Below are 22,346 nucleotides of genomic sequence, written 5' to 3'. Positions count from 1 at the left end.
ACAGCTCAGAGCGTTGGGGTTCGGAGTTCAACTCCGACATCATCTGTAAGGAGTCCATATGTCCTCCCCATGGAATATTATGGGTTTTCTGTGGGAGCTCCCGCTTCCTCCCACAGTCCAGACATACCGGTTAGGTTAACTGGTCATTGTAAAATATCCAGTGATTAGGCTGGGGTAAATCAGGGGTTGGTGGGCAGTGTGGCTTGAAGGGTTGGAATGTCCTAGTTCGTGCTGTATTTCAATAAATAAACAATAAATTTCCATGGGTGTTCCATGCCTGAGCGTCTCTGGTAGAGTCCATTTCTGATATCATATGTTTGCTGTCTTCAATCTTTGCAGTAGGAATTGTATTTCCAATCTCATGTGAGATCAATCAACCAGCCACAGGTGTGCCTAATGGTTTGGTTTCTGTGCAAGTTCCAGCTAACTTGCAATAATAACTCAAAAAAGGCGCAGGAGTTCCAGCCAGTGATGCAGAGAGATAAATTAATATTTTGGTTGAAAACCATCCATAAAATGGGGAATTATGGAAATTGAACAAAATCCCAGATTTCCCCTTCTCATTTAATGGAAAACCCATAGATTCTCTCTTTCCACTATTGGTACACCCTCAAACCTCATTCACATTTAACTGCTGTTATTTATTATAGAGCAGTAACTCTGACTTTAGGTGTACTCTGATCTTTAAGAAACAAAAAGCATAGATTAGCAAAAAACAGTTTGGTCACCAGATAATTGAGATATTACAGAGAATAAAGAGCTTTTCAGAACCTAAGTGAGAATGTAGGAAGAAATCCAAAGAGATACAACAATAAAGAAGCTGAAATATTGTTATATAATACACAGAAAACCAGGATAACATCAGAAAATACAATCATCAGAAAAAGTCACAGTGGCCTCTCCGGGTCCATCAAATGATGCAAATGTTTATCTCACTTGAATGATCTGGGTTCTTTAGAAGAGAGACTAAGATAAGTGTCCTCACTAAAAATAATGATAAAACAGTCAACAGAGTTAAAAACATTTGATTTGAGGGTAGATAAAAATCTAAATACCAAATGATCACTAATAAATGGGGAATTCATTATTCAGAGTTGAGAAACTGGAACTTGCTATGAGATAGTGGTTGAGGCAATTGGCACTGATGCATTTATGGTAAGCCATATAGCACCATTCAGTCCAGGTGAAGAGTCTTGAGCATTTCCTTCTACAAATGCTGAGTTCCTTCAGCAGCTTGCGTTATGCTCCACAGACAACAGAACTGTTAGATTGGCATGGGCCTTTGCTGATGCCAGACCAGCAGATTTTGCAGACTATTGGATGTTTTTTAATTCAACATTTCAGTAAACTCAGTAAGTTTCCAGAGAGTAGAGGACAAGGGCCTTCCCAAGTACTTGGAAATAGAGGCCAGGATGAATAAAATTTGTAAACATTGTCTGGTGAGATAAATGCTGATTAATTAGGATTTCTGAATGGTTTGAAAATAGATTATTGGAATTTTACTACTTATTTGGAGAAAAGGAGAGATGAACCAAGGTGAGACACCATTCCATAGAATGCAGCCTGCATAAGTGTGGTAGCTTAGTGCCTACTACCTGAACTGAAAAGTTCTATACAACCAGGTATAAGCTTAAACATACAGATGTAAAGACTTGTGATGGTGGGCGCCGTCCACTGGCTTTCGGTCTGGACGTCGTGGGATGGTTGAGTTTTTCAGTGGAAGCGACTACACTGTCAAAACTTGTTACATCTACAAGGCAAAAGAAAGCAATGCAATATGTTAGAAATGAATGTTTCAAACAATTTGTATAATGTTCAACAACCATATAGCTGTATAGCTCAAAGAATTCATCACATTTAATTTTGTTTTACTTTTGTAAGTAATAACGTGATGAAATAAAAAGCCAGTATTGTTACCTATCAACTCCCTCTCCAGAAACTTAATGCATTCTCCCACAGGAATAAACACCAGACCAAAAAGGGTCAATATACTGATCGGCCAAATCAGGTAGCAACAAACCATCTTTGTTCAGAATGTAAATTTCCACATTAAACTATTGTATCCAAATCGAGCAGCTAAAGAATTTGTAGATGTACAGTTACAAGAAAAAGTTTGTGAATCCTTTGCAATTATCTAGTTTTCTGCAATAAATATACATAATGTACCTAAACTAATAACACACAACAATCAATACTGAGTACAGCATTTAACCAATCACATTCTAAGTTGAAAACAGCATGTGAACCTCTGATGCCTTCTACAAAAGCTATCTGGACTCAGGTGTTGTAATCAAAGAGATGAGATTGGAGGTGTGAGTTGTGGAAGTGCCCTGCCCTATAAGAGACTCAGAAAGTCAGGTTACTGACAGAGCCTGCTCTTCTCAAGAAAGATCTGTCTATAATGCACCATGCCTCAATCCAAACAACTTTCAGAGGACCTTAGAAGAAGCTGGAAAAAGCTACAAAAGCATTTCTAAAGACCTGAGTGTTCATCAGTCCAAGTAAGAGAAATTGTCGACAAATGGAGGAAATTCAGTACTGTTGCTATTCTCCCTCGGAGTGGGCATCTTGCAGAGATCACACCAAGAGTACAGCATGCAATGCTGAAGGAGATGAAAGAACCCAAAGGTAACAGCAAAAGACCTGCAGGAATCTCTAGAACTTGTTAAAGTCTCTGTTCATGTGTCCACTACAAGAAAAACACTGAACAAGAATGGTGTTCATGGAAGAACACCACAGAGGAAACCACTGTTCTCCAAATAAAAATATTGCTGTATGTCTCAAGTTTGCAAAAGACCAGCCGGATATTCCACAATGCTTCTGTGACAATGTTCTGTGGACAGATGAGATAAAAATTGAACTTTTTGGCAGAAACACACACCACTATGTTTGGAGGGAAAAGGGCACTGCCCACCAGCACCAAAAACAAAGCCTCATCCCACCTGTGAAGCATGGTGGAATGAGCATCATGGTTTGGGGCTGCTTTGTTGCCTTATGCCTGGACAGCTTGCAATTGTTGAGGGAACAATGAACTCAAAGTTGTATCAAGATACTTTACAGGAGAATGTCCTTAATCCATGTCAGAAAGGTGCACTGGCTATGATTTATAATATTATTATGAAACTTAGGAAAGCTCCATTTGATAAGATTAGGGTAGATTGGGAACAGGAATTGGGGTTTACCATTTCCGTGGATGACTGGGGGCAGATTTTACAATTAGTCAATACTTCCTCTATCTGTGCTAAACATTCCCTAATTCAATTTAAAGTTGTTCATAGAGCACATATGTCCAAAGATAAGTTAGCGTGCTTTTATTCTCATATTAATCCTTTTTGTGATAGATGTCCGGGGCAGATAGCCTCTTTAACTCATATGTTTTGGTCTTGCCCTACTTTGGAAACTTTTTGGAGAGACATTTTTAATATTATCTCCAAGGTATTGAATATAGATATCTCTCCTCACCCTATTACTGCTATCTTTGGACTACCTAAAATTTCCAGTAATCTCTCCCCTTCAGCCCATAGAATGATTACATTTCTTACTTTAATGGCGAAAAGATGTATCTTACAACATTGGAAAGAGCTTAATGCTCCAACTACCTTTTTTTGGTTTTCTCAGACGATATTATGCTTGAATCTGGAGAAAATTAGAAGCAATCTTTATGACTCCTCATTTAAATTTGAACAGACTTGGAGATCTTTTATTCAATATTTTCATTTAATGTAATAAATACCCTTCTTGTTTTTTTTACTGTTTTTAATGGAGGTCGGGATTGAGGACGTGATTTTAAGTTTAACTCTGTTTGGTTTCACGTTAGCCCATTGCTTTGCTTTGCTTTTAGTTAGTTGCACGGTGGGTTTTTTTGGGGGTTTTTTTTCTTTTTCTCTATTGATATATATATAAAATTAGTATACTATTATGTTACCTTGGTACGTTATGTTTAAATTACATTGTAGTATTTTTTTTGTCTTAATATCTTCTGTAATTTTATTATATTCTAACAATGTATTAGTGTCTATATGGCTTACCTTTTTGTATACTTATTTAATAAAAAGATTTAAAAAGAAAGGAAAGGAGAATGTCAGGGTAGCGGTCCATCACCTGAAGCTTAGTAGAAGTTGGATGATGCAACAAGACAATGATTTGAAACACAACAGTAAATCAACAATAGAATGCTTTAAAAAGAAGAAAATTCATGTGTGGAATGGCCAAGTCAAAGTCCAGACCTTAAGCCAATCGAGATTTTATGGCATGAACTGAAGAGGGCTGTTCACGCAAGGTACCCCAGAAATACTGATGAACTGAAACAGTTTTGTATGGATGAATGGTCTAAAATTCCTCCTTACCATTGTGCAAGTCTGATCAGCAGCTACAGGCAACGTTTGGTGGAGGTGGTTGTTGCTAAGTGAGGTTCTACCAATTATTAAATACAAGGGTTTACATACTTTTACCAGCCTGGACTGTGAATAATTAAACAATGTGTTCAATAGAGACTGTAAAGTACAATTGTTTGTGTGTTATTAGTTTAGGCAGATTGTGTTTGTCTATTGTTATGATTTAGAAGAAGATCCAGCCACGTTTTATGAGTAATTAATGCAGAAAATCAGGTAATTGCAAAGGGTTTGCAAACTTTTTCTTGCAAGTGTAATTTAGAATTGTTTAATGTCATTTCCTGTACACAAGTGTGCAGGAGAATGAAATGACTGTTACTTCGGATCTGATGCTGCACAAAAAATACACAAAAGATAAAGACCACAAAAATAACACAATAGATATAAATACACGAGATATCTTATATATGTAAACTTATTGTATGTCTTCAAAGTGATGCTAGGCAGTATATAAGGTGACCAATAGGAAACAGTAAGGCAGTGGTGGTGTTAGTGGCCAGAGGTGAGCCTTATTAGTCAGGGAAAGTAAATGTTTTTGTTTGTACATTCTGCAAATGTCTGATAGTCAATTGTCACCCAACACATACAACCACACCCAAGTTGCCCTTCTGTGGAATGATGTATTAAGCATGGTTGACGGTTTAGATGAAGAGTAAAAAGCAACAGATGCTGGACTTTTAAAGGAAAAACAGAAAATGATGGGAACACTTACAATGCGCTGGAGGAACTCAGCAGATCAGTCAGCCTCAGTTGAAAAGATTAGTCGACTCGCATGGGACCCAGCTACGCCTGCCTCTTCGTTGGATATGTGGAACAGTCTGTGCTCCAAACCTATTCTGGTACTGCTCCCCAACTTTTCCTTCGCTACATTGACCACTACATTGGTGCTGCTTCCTGCACCCATGCTGAGCTCGTCAATTTCATTGACTTTACTTCTAACTTCCACCCAGCCCTCAAATTCACTTGGTCTATCTCTGACACTTCTCTCCCCTTTCTCGATGTCTTGGTCTCCATCTCTGGAGACAGACTGTCCACTGAAATCTTCTACAAGCCCACTGACTCTCATAACTACCTCAACGATACCTCTTCCCACCTTGCCACATGCAAAAATGCCATTCCCTATTCCCAGTTCCTCCGTCTCCGCCGCATCTGCTCCAAGGATGAGGCTTTCCATTCCAGGACATCTCAGATGTCCTCTTTCTTTAAGGATCGTGGTTTCCCTTCTACGGTGATCAATGATGCCCTCACCCGCATCTCCTCCATTTCCCACACTTCGGCCCTCACCCCATCTTCCCGCCACCACAACAGGGATAGAGTTCCCCTTGTCCTCACCTACCACCCCACCAGCCTCTGGATCCAGCACATTATCCTCCACAACTTCTGCCACCTTCAACAGGACCCCACCACTGAGCACATTTTTCCCTCTCCACCCCTCTCCGCTTTCTGCAGGGATCGTCCCTTCACGACTCACTTATCCGCACATCCATCCCCACGGATCTCCCACCCGGCACTTATCCCCGTAAGCGTAAGTGCTACACCTGTCCCTACACCTCCTCTCTAGCCACCATTCAGGGCCCCAAACAGTCCTTCCAGGTGAGGCAACACTTCACTTGAGAACCTGTTGGGGTCATCTATTGCATCCGGTGCTCCCGGTGCGGCCTCCTCTACATCGGTGAAACCCGACGCAGATTGGGGGACCGCTTTGTCGAGCACCTCCACTCCGTCTGCCACAACAGACAGGATCTCCCGGTAGCCACCCACTTCAACTCTGCTTCCCATTCCCATTCAGATATGTCCATACATGCAACACACATCAAAGTTGCTGGTGAACGCAGCAGGCCAAGCAGCATCTATAGGAAGAGGCGCAGTCGACGTTTCAGGCCGAGACCCTTCGTCAGGACTAACTGAAGGAAGAGTGAGTAAGGGATATGAAAGCTGGAGGGGGAGGGGGAGATGCAAAATGATAGGAGAAGACAGGAGGGGGAGGGATAGAGCCGAGAGCTGGACAGGTGATAGGCAAAAGGGGATACGAGAGGATCATGGGACGGGAGGTCCGGGAAGAAAGACGGGGGGGGGGTGACCCAGAGGATGGGCAAGAGGTATATTCAGAGGGACAGAGGGAGAAAAAGGAGAGTGAGAGAAAGAATGTGTGCATAAAAATGAGTAACAGATGGGGTACGAGGGGGAGGTGGGGCCTAGTGGAAGTTAGAGAAGTCAATGTTCATGCCATCAGGTTGGAGGCTACCCAGACGGAATATAAGGTGTTGTTCCTCCAACCTGAGTGTGGCTTCATCTTTACAGTAAAGGAGGCCGTGGATAGACATGTCAGAATGGGAATGGGATGTGGAATTAAAATGTGTGGCCACTGGGAGATCCTGCTTTCTCTGGCGGACAGAGCGTAGATGTTCAGCAAAGCGGTCTCCCAGTCTGCGTCGGGTCTCACCAATATATAAAAGGCCACATCGGGAGCACCGGACGCAGTATATCACCCCAGTCGACTCACAGGTGAAGTGATGCCTCACCTGGAAGGACTGTTTGGGGCCCTGAATGGTGGTAAGGGAGGAAGTGTAAGGGCATGTGTAGCACTTGTTCCGCTTACACGGTCTATACATGGCCTCCTCTACTGCCATGATGAGGCTAAACTCAGGTTGGAGGAGCAACACCTCATATACTGTCTAGGTAGTCTCCAGCCCTTTGGTATGAACATAGAATTCTCCAACTTCCAGTAATTCCCTCCCCCTCCCTTCCTCTATCCCTATTTCACATCACCTCCCCCATAGTTCCATCTCCTTCTACTACTGCGCATTGTTCTCCTTCCAATCACCTCCCTGCTTCCCATCCCCCACCCTTTTGTCTTTCGAATTACTGCTTTTTTCCAACTACCAGCATTCTTCAAAACCTTCCCCAAAGTTCTTCCTTCAGTCCTGACGAAGGGTTTCGGCCCAAAATGTCGACTAATCTTTTCAACTGATGCTGACTGACCTGCTGAGTTCCTCCAGCGCATTGTGAGTGTTCCTTTGACAACAGCATCTGCAGATTATTTTGTGTTTAGAAAATGATGGGAACACTTGAAATACAGAGTTAATCTTTCACAACATTGCTGGTTACCCTCTTCACAGAAGGTACTTGACCTGCTGAGTATACTTAGCATTGAAACACATACAAAATGCTGGAGGTACTCAACAGGGCAGGCAGCATCTATGAAAATGAATAAACAGTCAATGTTTCTGACAAAACCCTTCATCAGGGCTCCAGCAGATTTTCTTGTGTTTGTTGATATCAGAGTAGGGTGCCATTCTGTTTTGAGTCCATTCCAGCTCTCTGTAAGAGCAATCCAGTTTTTCCACGTTACTTTTTCCCCTAAAATTCTCTTCAGTAAACTGCTCTTGAATCTATTTATTCCAGGACTGGACACTACTCCAGATGATGCTGAACTAGTACTTACTGGATTCAGCTTGACTGAAATGTAATCTTATTAATAAACTCAGGACCCCAGATAAGTCATCTCCAACACTTCTCTTGTCAATTTTAATAAATCATACACAGATGACACAATTCACATCCTTAACCCCTGGTTTATATCAACTCTCCCCATTCTTTTTACAGCAATATAACATTTCACATTACTTAATATTATGTTTTATCTGCAAATTATGCTTTTAATTTTATTTATTTAGAGGTACAGCATGGTACCAGGCTGCCCACACTGCCCAATACATCCACGTGACTAATTAACCTGCTAACCCTAACCGTATATATTTGGGATGTGGGAGAAAACCCATGCTGTCAAGGGGAGAATGTACAAACTCCTTACAGGTAGTGGTAGAAATTGAACCCAGGTCATTGACGTAAAACTTTACACTAACGCTGCCCAGTTTAATGTCATCTGATGATGTGGAAAATGTGCCCTGTATACCCAAATTCAAATGATAAATATAAAGAAAAGCAGAGGTCTCAGTACCACCCCCTGAAGTGTCAACTGAAATAAAGCTTTTACTGTTATTTAGTTAATTTTTGTTCTATGCTGCAGCTGTGCTTTTAATTCCATGGCTTTCAATAGAGTTGATAAGTCTATTGTATCACATTACACAGTGAGTTGCCTTTTCAAAGGCCACATATGTAACACATCAACCATATTTCCTTAATTGATCCTTACTATTATTTCATCAAAACATTCCAGCAAGATAGCTGAACATGATTTGCTTTTACGAAATCCTTGCTGGCTTTCCCAAATCAATTCACTTCTGTCCCTGATAAATGCTCTATAATAGTCACGTTTTAAGAATATACTGTGTTTCATGCATTAAATATGTATTGACATCCCTTAAATATGTATTGACATCTGCGTTATGGCTTCTTTAAATACAACTGGGGAAGGAGGTTATATGACTCAAGTTAATTAAGGCATTAATTAACAGCAAATAAGCATCCCCCTTCTCATAGGGCAAATTCGTCAGTCAAATATTATAGAGAGCTCTCATTTTGTTTTTGCAAAGTATCATATATTTTATATAGTGTAGTCTCAATATAGTGCACGGGGTTTAGGGAAAGCATTATTTGATCCTTGTTTTGTTTAACCTCAGTAAATGTTCACGGTATATTCAATGGGGAGAATGTAAGGACCAAGCAGATACCAATGTGTTACAGATAATGAAACTCAATGCTCCAGAGTCATTACAAAATAACCTACACTGAACCCAAAATAATGTAAACTGACACAGCGCATGAGGTGTCTCTGTTATTTGGGAAAACAAAGAATTTGGTATTGTTCGCTTCACAGTAGAGAAGTCAGAATAGAGGTTTTCAAAATGATGAGGGGTTCTGAAATAGAGAGTCAGTAATTTTCCTCTTTTGCAGATGATCACAAGGAAATATAATGGGCAAACTATAAATAACCATATTATAGCTATATGGACAGGAAAGGAATGGAGGGTTATAGGCTGAATGCAGGTCGGTGGGACTAGGTGAGAGTAAGAGTTCGGCACGGACTAGAAGGGCCGAGATGGCCGGCCTGTTTCCGTGCTGTAATTGTTATTATGGTTATAAAGAAACTAACAAATTCTACAACCCTCCCCCCTCCAACGTGAAGGCTTCAAAGTCTGAAAATCATCACCTGAAAAGATGATTTAGGAACATCCTAAAAGCAAATTAATACATCTTTGAAGAAACTGAATCAAAATCATAAAGAGGTAGACTGTGAGATCAAGAGTCCATCTTATCTTACTAGGCAACCATTCAACAGTCTTGTAACAGTGGGATAGAAGCTGCCTACTATCATCCTGGTACCTAAGAAAAACAAGGTAAGGTGCCTTAATGTCTATCGCCCAGTGGCTCTGACGCCCATCATTGTGAAGTTTTAAGAGGCTAGTTATGGCATACAGTAACTCCAGTCTTCCAGACACCTTTGACTTGCCGCACAAACAGGTCTACAGCGGATGCTGTAACTACCTAACAGACCACAATCAGCAAAGATAAGCAGCAACACTTCTGCCACAATTATTCAAAACAATGATGCTCCACAAGGTTGCATCCTCGGCCCCGACTCCACTTCCTGTATACACAAGACTGCATGGCCAGATTCTGATGTAACTCCATCTACAGGTTTGTGGATGATACCATTGTAGTGGGCCGCTTCTCAAATAACGATGAGTCAGAGTACAGGAAGAAGATAGAAACCTTAGAAACATGGTGTCATGGCAACAGTCCTTCCCTCAATGATAGCAAAAAAAAAGTGCACATGCTCTTGTCTACATAACTAGTGTTGCGGTTGAGAGGGTTGACAGCTTCAGTTCCAAAATCTGAACATCATCAACAACCTGCCCTAGTCCAGCCAGATTGACACCATGGCCAAAAAAGCTCACCAATGCCTCTACTTTCTCAGAAGGCTAACGAAATTTTACATGTCCCTTTTGACCCTTACCAATTTTCATCAATGCTCTATAGAAAGCATCCTATCCTGATGGATGGCATCTGCTCTAGATGTGCCTGCAAAAAACTGTAGAGAGTGTGGACACAGGTGCAGCACATCACGGAAACCAGACTCCTCTCAATAAATTCTGTCTATACTTCTTACAGCCACAGTAAAGCAGCCAGCATAATCAAAGACAACACCCATCCCCAGACATTCTCTCTTCTCGTCTATGTCAAATTATTAATTTGCCTAGTCCCATCGACCTGCATCTGGACTATATCCCTCCATACCCCTGCCATCCATATGCTGATCCAAATTTCTCATAAACGTTGAAATCAAACCCGCATCCACCCCTTCCACTGCGGCTTGTTCTCTCACCACCCTCTGAGTGAAGCAGTTCACCATGTTGCCCTTAAACACCTTGCACCCTTTACCAATGACCTCTAGTTCTAGCCTTACCCAACCTCAGTGGAAAAAGCCTACTTACATTTACCCTATCTATACCCCTTATAATTTTGAACATCCCTCATTCTCCTACATTTTCAAGAATAAGGTCCTAACTTATTCAACCTTTCCCTGTAACTCAGGTCCTCAAGTCTTGGCAACAACCTCATGAAGCTTTTGTAAATGTTACGGTAACTTCCTTATAAAAGGTAGAAGATGCAAAAGCCTAAATTACATGCATCTGTGCTATAAGGTTCTATTCTTCATATTTACATTTTACAAGTCTTTTAAACAGATGAAGGAGAGCTTTCTTCTGGTTCCAGATTTTATTTTAAGAATGTAATTCACTAAAAGATGCAGAGATTCATCAGGAAGCTACCTGCATTGAAGGACTTCAGTTCTGGGGAAAGATTTCATAGGCTGGGCTTACTTTCCCTGCAGCGAAGGGAGCTGAGAGGTGACCTAACAGAGTTATTCACGAGTATTAGAAGCATTGCTAGGGTAAACAGAATCAATTTTCTTATGGTAGGAGGGCCAAAAACACAAGGGCATGGTTTAGAGGTATTTTAAAGAGGATTTGAGGGGAAAGATTTTTTTTAAAACACAGAGTGCCAGAGGAGATGGTGGAATCAGATAAGATCAGTACATCTAAGAGGCATTTAGACAGTTAGTAAATAGGCAAGGCACAAAACAATATGGACCTTATGTAGATTTGTGAAGTTGAGCAAAAGAAATTGTCATGGATTTGGTGGACCAAAGGCCCAGTCTCTGTGCTGTTATTACTCCAATACGTAATTTACCAACAATGTTATGCAAAAAGAACAACAGGTTTTCCACTGAAACTTCAAAACAAATCATCAAGGAAATTTTGACAGGCACAGGTTTAGTAACTAAATAGAAAGTACACCATTCCATGTAGAGATCAAGTTAAAAGATTTAGCAATAGCAATAACACACTGAAATTCCCCCACTGTTCACATGCCGTCATGCATATCCATTTCTCTATTGAAGATATGTTATTTCTTAAGAATTGATCTCTGATGCTGGGTTTAAAAAACACAATGAGTGTTCAGCTTTATTCAGTGATTAAAAGGTCTTTAGTGTTGCTCTAATTGGCTTGCACCCAAGTAACTACTTAAGCTCTCTTTTGGCTCTCCAAAGAAAACGTATAGAATGATTTCACCATAGAATGATTATATTACAGAACAAACCCTGAAGAGTTCCAGATGCACCAGAGTATCCTAACAAGCAAGTTTTATGTGAATAACAGAAACAGTGGCTAAGTTCCACTGCAGAAAGATGTTTTAGTAGAGCCAATGACAATATCATTGGAAAATCAAACACCCACTTAAAAGTACACTTAGGCTGAATTTTCATGCTGATTTTCAGCTAGATGTTCAACAGAGAATATCTAGCCAACTACAGAGGAGGAGGAACATGGAAAGATAGCGCCAAAGTTTTTTGCAGACCCAGGTGACTTCTTTCAGTTTAATAACGAAACATCTTTTCTTCTTCTCTTATATCTTTCTTTTCTTTTCAAGGTGGTTGAGGTTCTGTGGAAGTCCAGGACCTACAGTTCAACTACAGTTCTTCACAAGCGATAGTTTTCAGACCAGCTCTGAAGCATAGTGCTTCACTATCTCCAGGAGTGGCCTGGGAGATGTGCGTCCTCGAGGAGTGAACTCGTGGATGTCGCAGTTCCTCGCCAATTTTGCTGACTGAAGCGTTGTGGGAGACTGAAAGATTGAGACAGCAGGCGGCGTGTTTGCTAATCGTTGGCTTCTGTCAGAAGAAGGTCCCTGTACTCCAGCAATCCCTCTTACTCTCTCTCCCTTTTGATGGAGATTGCAGCCTGCCGACATGGTGCGGGGGGTGGGGGGAGAGAGAGCCTTGGAGAGGCAACGCGGAAGATCATAACACGTGGGCTGCTGGCCTCTGCTCTCGGTGTTGCAGAAGCAACCTCTCTTTCCCTTGCAAAAGAGAGGGAGCCTGTCTGAGATAACGAAGTGCTGGGTTATGGACTGTAGTTTTGATTGACTCTAGATCAAGATCCCTTTGGGGGCTTTTGCTGTTGCTTGTATGGTGGGGGGAGCAGGGTGTGGAGTTCAGGGCTTCGATGTTCTACCATTCATTTTATGGGGTCTCTTGTATCATGGATGTCTGTGAAGAGTACGAATTTCAGATTGTATTCTGTATACATCCTCTGATATTAAATAAACCTAAATGAAATGCATGCACTTACACATGTTAGACCTCCACATATGGGCACTACAACACACAAGTACAGAACATCCAACACTCATAATCTTCCTCTGGACTTGTCATCAAGTGTAGTTGCAGATCCTGATCACATTAAGCTAATAGTTTGGGGAAACTTCCTATCGGCTCCATGTTATCCACAGGGTGCTCTGGATTTCCGAATTCAATTCTGAAACCATCTATAAGGAGTTCATATGTCCCCACCCCACCCCCCCATGAACCATGTGGGTTTCCTCCAGGTGCTCCGGTTTCCTCCCACAGTCCAAAGATGTACCGGTTAGTAGGCTAATTGGTCATAGTAATATTGTCCTGTGATGGGGCTAGTGTTAACTAGGTGGGTTTCTGGGTGATGTGCTCATTGGGCCTGAAGGGTCTGTTCCGTGCTAAATAAAAAAAATAGGTAAACGCTGGGGAAATAATGCAGTGCTATTTATTTGAATAGGGTCAACAACATTCATTAAAATGGTATATGATGCTTTCAATGAATTTGCATGAGGAAAGTGTTTTATGATGCACTTTTAAAATGCTAAATTGAATTTGATGCCTTTTAAATATTTAAATAAAGTTGCCATGAGATTTAGACATACTGAAAAAGATCTCAAAATGCATGAGTGATAAGAAACCCAGAATGGTCTTGGGACATGGGAGTCAGGATTGGTTGCCTTGGGCCACCCCTCACAGATCTGTATACCAGTACTGCCAGCAGGACACTGGGAGCCCTGTGGCATCAAAAGGCTGGAACAGCTGCAGAGATCCTGTCAAAAACAGGAAGTGTAGATGGCGTCAAGCGCAGTCCAGCCATTTCATTTTCTTAAAGCAATCAAATACTATAAAAAAAACTCCCACTTTATTTCCTCAGGGGTCCATCCCTATGATGAAATTAACCTTGATCTGGATGCAAGAGCAGTTATAATGCCTCTGTTAGACCAAACAGGACATAGGAGCAGAATTACACCATTTGGCCCATTGAATTCGCTCTGTTATTTCAACATGGCTGATTTATTACCCCTTTCAACCCCATTCTACTCCCTTCTCCCTGTAACATTTGCAGGAAATTTTTTCTCTTCTCTGCTCTAAATGGATGTCTCTCTACTCTGAGGCTGAGCCCTGTGGTCCTAGAATCCCCCACTATAAAAAACATTATTTCCACATCCACTCTTTCTAGGCCTTTCAATATTCGATAGGTTTCAATGAGATTCCCCCCTCATTCTTTTAACTTCCAGCGAGCACAAGCCCAGAGCTAACAAACACACCTTGTGAACCTCCTCTGGAAGCTCTCCAATGCCAGCATATCTTTTCTGAGATAAGGGGCCCAAAACTGCTCATAATACTCCAAGTACGGTCTGACCTATGCCTTATAAAGCTCCAGCATTATATCCTTGCTTTTGTATTCTAGTCCACTCAAAATGAACGCTAATATTGCATTTACTTTTCTTATTACCAACAACTTACACGTTAACCTTTAGTTAACTTGCACGAAGACTCCCAAGACCCTTTGCACCTCAGATTATTGAATTCTCTCCCCATTTAGAAAATAATCCTCGTCTTTATTCCTTTTACCAAAGTGCAAGATCATGCACTTCCCTACACTATCTTCTATCTACCACTTCTTTGTCCATTCTCCTAATCTGTCTAAGTCCTTCAGCAGACACCATGCTTCAGTACAATCTGCCTCTTCACCTACCTTCGTATTGTCCGCAAAACCATCAATTCCTCAATCCAAAAAATTGATATAAGACCATAAACACTGGAGCAGAACTAAGTCATTCGGCCCATCAAATCTGCTCCACTATTTCATCATGGCTGATCTATTTCCCTCTCAACCCTATTCTCCTGCCTTGTACCTGTAACCTTTCATGCCCTGACATCAAGAATCTATCAACCTCCGATTTAAATAAACTCAATGACTTGGCCTCCACAGATGTCTGTGGCAATGAATTCCACAGATTCACCATCCTCTGGTTAAAGAAATTTCTCCTCATCTCTGTTCTAAATGGATGTCCCTCTATCTTTGACCTCTGTTCCTAGACTCACCCGCAATAGGAAACATCATCTTCACATCCACTCTATTTAGGCCAGGGCTTTGCAATGTTTTTCAATGCCAAAGACCAATACCATTTAACAAGGGGTCTGAGAACCACAGGTTGGTAACCCCTGATTCCAGGCCTTTCAACATTCAATAGATTTCAATGAAGTTCCCTTCATTCTTCTAAATTCCAGTAAGTACAGGCCCAGAGCCATCAAATGTTTTGCATATGGTAATTCTTTCAATCCTGGAATCATTTTTGTGAACCTCCTTTGAACTTCAATGTCAGCATATCCTTTCTTAGATAACAGGCCCAAAACTGCTCACAATACTCCAAGTGAGGCTTCAGCTTCACCAATGCCTTACAAAGCCTCAGCATTACATTCTTGTTTTTATATTCCAGTCCTCTCAAAATGAATGCTAGCATTGCATTTCCCTTCCTCACCACTGACTCAACCTGCAAGTTAACCTTTAGAGAATCATACATGAGGACTGCCAAGTCTTTTTACACCTCAGATTTATGAATTTTCATCCTGTTTAGAAAATAGTCTATACTTCTGTTCCTTCTACCAAAGTGCATGACCGTACATTTCCCGACACAAGTATACCATCTGCCACTCTTTGCCCAGTCTTCTAATCTGTCTTAGTCCCTCTGCAGCCCACAGTCCCCGCCCCCCGCTTCCTCAACACTAGCTGCCCTCCACCTGGCTTCGTAGCATCTGCAAATTCGGCCACAATGCCCTCAATCCCATCATCCAAATCACTGACATATAACATAAAAAGAAGTGGTCCCAACACAGAGCCCTGTGGAATGCAACTAGTCACTAGCAGCCAATCAGAAAAGACTCCCTTTATTCCCACTCTTTGCCTCCTGCTAATCAGCCAATGCTCTATCCATGTAAGTATCTTTCCTGTAATACCATGGGCCTTATGTGTGGCACCTTGTCCAACGCCATTTAAAAATCCAAATACACCAAACCCACCGACTCTCCTTTGTCTACTCTGCTTGTAATTTTCTCAAAGAATTCCAACAGATTTGTCAGGCAAGATTTTCCCTTAAGGAAACTATGCTCACTGCAGCCTATTTTATCATGTGCCTCCAAGTACATCGAAACCACATCCTTAAAAATTGACTCCAACATCTACTCAACCACGGAGGCCAGACTACTAGCCTATAACTTCATTTCTTCTGCCTCTCTCCTTTCTAGAAGAGTGGAGTGCCATTTGCAATTTTCCATTCCTCTGGAACCATGCCAGAATAATTTGATTCTCAAAAGATCATTGCTATGCCTCCAGAATCTCTTCAGCCACCTCTTTCAGAACCATTGGGTGTAGACCATCAGGTCCAAGTGACTTATCTACATTCAAATCTTTCAGTTTCCCAAGCACCATCTACCTAGTAATAGCAACTGCACTCATTTCTACCCTCTGACACTCTCAAACATCTAGTATACCACTAGTGTCTTCAACAGTGAAGAATGATGCAAAATACTTATTCAGTTCATCTGCTATTTCCTTAACCCCCATTACTACCTCTCCAGCAGCATTTTCCAGCAGTCAGATATTTACTCCCGCCCTTCTTTTACTCTTTATATATCTGAAAATACTTTTGGTATCCTCTTTGATATTACTGGCTTCATATTTCATCTTTTCACTCCTGATGGCTTTTTTTTTAAAGTTGCTTTTAGTTGATTATTAAAAGCTTCCCAATCCTCAAACTTCCCACAAATTTTTGGTTTATTATATGCCTTTCATTGTCCTTTTATGTTGGCTTTGACTTCCCTTCTCAGCCATGGTTGTGTCATCCTGCCTTCAGAACACTACTTCTTTTTTGGGATGTATCTATCCTGTACCTTCTGCATTCCTCCCAAAAACGCCAGCCATTTCTGCTCTGCCACCATGACAGCTACTATACCCTTCCAATCAACGTTGGCCAGCTCTTCTCTCATGCCTCTGTAATTCCCTTCACTCCACAGCAATACTGATACATCTCACTTTAGCTTCTCCCTCTCAAATTACAGGGAATTCAATCATATTACGATCACTGCTTCCTAAGGGTTCCTTTACCTTATGGCCCCAAATCAAATCTGGTTCATTACACAACACTCAGTCCAGAATAGCTGATCCTCTAGTGAGTTCAACCACAAGCTGCTCTAAAAAGCCATTTTGCAGGCATTCTATAAATTCTCTCCCTTGGATTCCAAAATCAGCACCAACCTGTATATTGAAATCCCAAATAACAATTGCAACACTGCCCATTGTATATGACTTTTCTATTTCCCATTGTAATTTGTAACCCACATCCTGGCTACTGTTTGGAGGCCTGTACATAACTCCCAACAGGATCTATTTATCATTGATATTTCTTCACTTTACCCACAAGGACTCTACATTTTCCCAGCATATGTCACCTCTTTCTAAAGATTTGATTTCATAATTTTACCAATAGAGCCACTCCATAACTACTGCCTACCTGATTGTCCAGTCGATACCATGTGTACCCTTGGACATACAATGCCCAAATACAACCTTCTTTCAGCCACGACTTCGAGGAGCCCACAATGTCATAGCTACTGATCTCCAACAACACTACAGGATCAACCTTATTTCGTATTCCACGTCCATTCAAATATAACACTTTCAGTCCCCTAATAATCACTCTTTTAGAATTTGTCTCCCTATTACACTGCAACTCATTCCAATGATTACAATTTTGCCCTATCATCTGCCTGTCCTTCTGGACAGTCTCACTGCCTCTGCTTGTATATTAACTGCCCAATCCTCAGGCCTATCAGTCAGTTTCCCATCACCTCGCCAAATCAGTTTAAAACCTCCCCAACAGTTCTAGCAAACATGTCACAAGGATGTTGGCCCCCTTGGGTTCAGTTGTAACCCATCCCTCTGTACAGGTCATAATCCATTCCTTTTGTTCAGGTCGTACCTGCCCCAGAAAAGGTCCCAATAATCCAGAAATCTGAAACACTACCCCCTGCACCAGATCCTCAGCCACGCATTCATCTGCCAAATCATTATATTCTTTCCCTCAGTGGTGCCTAGCACAGGAAGCAATCCAGAGATCACTACCCTGGAGGTCTTGCTTTTCAGTTTTCTACCTAGCTCCCCAAATTCTCTCTTCAGGACCTCCTTGCTTTTCCTACCTATGTCAATGGTGCCAACATGTTTCAAGACTTCTGGCTTTAGAATGCCGTGGACCTGATTCAGGTGTCTCTATTGCATCCACAGAACCTTGCATCTACTCCTCTAAGTATGGAATCCACTATCACTACTACAGTCCTCTTCTCCTTCCTTCCCTTCTGAGCTACAGCACCAGACTCAGTGGCAGAGCCCCAATCGCTGCAGCTTCCCCTAGAAGGTCCCTCTCCCAGTAGTATTCAAAGCAATATATTTCTTATTGAGGGGAACGGCCACAGGGTTACTCTGCAATGGCTGCCCATTTCCTTTCCCGCTCTTGACAAATCATCCAGGTACCTGCGTCCTGCAACCTAGGAATGACTACCTCTCTGTAGCTCCTATCTATCACCTCCTAAGTTTCCTGTATGAGCCGAAGGTCAGTGAGCTGCACCTCCAGTTCTTTAACATGTTCTCTGAACAGTCATAACATGAAAAGAAGCGGTCCCAACACCAACCCCTACAGCACACCACTAGTCACTGGCAGCCAACCAGAAAAGGCTAGCTTTATTCCCACTCTATGCCTCCTGCCAGTCAGCCAATCTTCTATCCATACTAGTATCTTTTCTGTAATACCATGGGCTGTTACCTTGTGGCACCTTATCAAAGGCCTACTGAAAATCCAAATAAACAACATCCACTGACTCTCCTTTGCCTATCCTGCCTACTTTTTCCTCAAAGAATTCCAACAGATTTGTCAGGCAAGATTTCCCTTAAGGAAACCATGCTGGTTCTGGCCTTAATCTCCCTCTCCAAAGAATGCTCTTGTTATTCTTCATCCAAGTCAGACTGAGCAAGTGTAATATTCATTTGCTTCTTCTTCTGACTATGAAACAAGAGTAGGTTCTTAATCTAATTTTTAATAGTAGATTCCAACATCTTCCCAACCACAGAAGTCAGGCTAACTGGCCTATAATTTCCTTTCTTTTGCCTCTATCCCTTCTTGAAGGATGGAGTGACATTTGCAATTTTCCAGTCTTCCGGAACCATCCCAGATTCTAGTGATTCTTGAAAGATCACTGCTAAAGCCTCCAAAATCTCTTCAGCTACCTCTATCAAAACCCTGGGGTTAAGTCAATCTGGTCCAGGTGACTTATCTACTTTCAAATTTTACAGTTTCGCAAGCACCTTCTCTCACTTCTGCCCTGACACACTCGTATTTCTGGCATTCCGCTAGTGTCTTTCACAGTGAAGACAGATGCAATATACTTATTAAGTTTGTCCAGCGTTTCTTTGCCTTCCATTACTACTTCTCCAGTGTAATTTTCCAGTGGTCCATTATCACCTATCCTATCTCTTTTACTCTTTATATATCTGGAAAAACTTCTTGTATCCTCTTTTATATTATTGGCTAGTTTACCCTCATATTTCATCTTTTCTTTCTTTATGGCTCCTTTAGTTGCATTCTGCTGGTTTTTAAAAGTTTCACAGTCCTCTACCTTCCCACTAATTTTTGCTTTATTATATGCCCTCTCTATCTTTGACTTTGTCAGCCATGGTTGCTTCATCCTCCCTTTGAATACTTCTTCATCTTTATCCTTCCTGCTCCCAGAAATTCCAATCATTGCTGTTTTGCTGTCATACCTGCTAGAGTCCCCTTCCAATCAACTTTAGCCAGCTCCTCTCTTATGCCTCTGTAATTTCTTTCACTCCACTATAATACTGATACAACCAATTTTATCTTCTCCATTTCAAACTGATCATACTATGATCCCTGTCTCCTAAGGGTTCTTTTACAAAGCTCCCTAATCAAACCTGGGTCTTTACATAACACCCAATCAATTATTGCCATTCCCCTAGTGGGCTCAACAACAAGCTGCTCAAAAAAGACATTTCATAGGCATTCCACAAAGCTCTCCAACCAATCTACCTGTATATTGAAATCCCACATGACTATCACAACATTGCCGTTTTTACATGGCTTTTCTATTTCCCGTTGCAATTTGTAACCCACATCCTGGCTATTGTATGGAGGCCTGCAAATAACTCCCGTCGGGATTTTTTTTATTGTTGATGTTTCTCAACTTTACCCACAAGGATTCTACATTTTCCAAACGTATGTCACCTCTTTCTAAAGATTTGATTTCATAATTTTACGAACAGAGCCACCACATAACCATTGCTTACCTGACTAACCATTTGATACAATGTGTATCCTTGGACATAAAACTGCCAACTATGATTTTCTTTCAGCCACAATACAGAGCTGCCCACAACATCATACCAACCAGTCTCTAACTGCGCTACAAGATCTTCTACTTTATTCTATATACTGCCTGCATTCAAATATAATACCTTCAGTCATCACCCTTTTTGATCTTGTCCCCTTGTTACACTGCAATTCATGTCTATCAGCTGTCTGTCCTTCCTCACAGTCTCACTACACACTGCACCTAGTTGTATACCAACTGCTCAATCCTTAGCCCCATCATTCTGCTTCCCACCCCTCTGCCAAATTAGCCTAAACCCTCCCCAACAGCTCTAGCAAACATGACCACAAGGATATTGGTCTTCCCCGGTTCAGGTGTAACCCGTCTCTTTTGTACAGGTCATTCCTTCCCCAGAAGAGATACTAATGATGTAGAAATCAGAAACCGTGTCCCCGTACCAATTCTTCAGCCACATCTTCAACATTCATCTGCTAGCTCATCCTTTTCTTACCCTCACTGGCAAGTGGCACATGGCGCAGGCAGCAATTCAGAATTTGCTACCCTGGAAGTCCTGCTTTTCAGCATTCTAATTAACTTCCTATATTCTCTCTTCAGGACTTCCTCCTCTTTCCTACCTATGTTGTGGGTACCAATATGTACCACAGCTTCTAGCTGTTCACCCTCCCCCTTTAGAATGCTGCGGATCCAATCTGAGATATCCCTGTCCATGGCACCAAGGGGACAACATACCATCTGGGTATCTCTTTCATGTCCACAGAATCTGCTGACTGCTCTTCCAATTATGGAATCCCCTATCACTACTGCACACTTCTTCTTCCCCTCTTGTGCCTCAGAGACAGAATCAGTGCCAAAGACCAGGTCGCTGTGGCTTCCCCCAGTAGATCAACCCCAACCCCGAACTAAGTATCCAAAGTGGTATACTTATTATTGACGGGAACAGCCATGGGTACTCTGCACAGGCAACCTATTCCCTTTCCTTCTTGACAGTCACCCAGCTACATGCCTCTTACAACTTAAGGGTGACTACCTCCCTGTAGCTCCTATATCATTAGAACATTAGAAAGTTTCTGACAAGAACAAGTCATTTGGCCCAACAAAGCTTGCCAAATTCCTATTCACATAGTGTGTTGAAATAACTATCGAGATTAGATTTGAAAGACTCTAAGGTACTACTCTCACTACACAACTAGGTAGTTTGCTCCATGTGTCCACAACTCGCTGTGTAAAGAAATACTTCCTGATGTTAGTCTGAAATTTCCCCTTAACCAATCTCAACCTATGGCCTTGTGTCCTTGTTGATGGATTAATTTTGAAATAGCAACTGGCATTCACCTTACTTATACTGCATAGACTAAAAAGATTTAATTCTTTCCATCTCATACCCTGTAGACCTGGAATGAATCTGGTCACGCATCTCTAAACTCTCTCCAGTGCCTTCAAATCCCTCATAAAAAATGGGGACCAAAAACTGCACACAGCACTCAAGTTGAGGACTCATAAGCACATTATACAGCTTCAGGAGAATGTCTCTTGACTTGAACTCCACTCAGTGCAATATTCTATTAGCTTTCCAAATTGCTTCTGTGCAATGTCCAGATGTAACTCCAACAGGATGCCCAAATCCTTCTCATATAGTGCATTTTTTAACTCAAGACCCCTCATTGTATATTTATATCTAATATTTCTACTTCCTATATGTAATAGTTTATATTTACTTACATTAAGTTTCATCTGCTATTTATCTGCCCACATCTGGATTTTGTTTAGATCTGTTTTGATTCTGCTGTTATCAACCCGCACCCCCCCACACAATTTTGTGTTATTTGCAAACTTTACTGGTTTATTTGTTATGTGCTTATCCAAATCGTTAATGTAAATTTAAAACAGCAGTGGCCCCAAAACTGATCCCTGTAGACCCTGCTTTTAACATCTTCTAGGTATGAAAATGATCCTCT

The 22,346-nt window shown here is 41.4% G+C and overlaps 1 protein-coding gene across 2 annotated transcripts in view; it reads right to left on the bottom strand.

Moving 5' to 3' along the window:
- Positions 1 to 22,346, bottom strand: part of sh3kbp1 (SH3-domain kinase binding protein 1) — a 267,662-nt gene that overhangs the window by 8,973 nt on the left and 236,343 nt on the right. For both annotated transcript variants that reach the window (XM_063051077.1, XM_063051078.1), the window contains exon 14: positions 1,641 to 1,750. In XM_063051077.1, coding sequence (XP_062907147.1) covers positions 1,641 to 1,750 — 110 coding nt within the window. The remainder of the gene's footprint in view (positions 1 to 1,640; positions 1,751 to 22,346) is intronic.

This window comes from Mobula hypostoma, chromosome 6 (assembly GCF_963921235.1).
Source record: "Mobula hypostoma chromosome 6, sMobHyp1.1, whole genome shotgun sequence".
Lineage (NCBI taxonomy): Eukaryota > Metazoa > Chordata > Chondrichthyes > Myliobatiformes > Myliobatidae > Mobula > Mobula hypostoma.
This window is presented reverse-complemented; position numbering and strand designations above follow the sequence as displayed.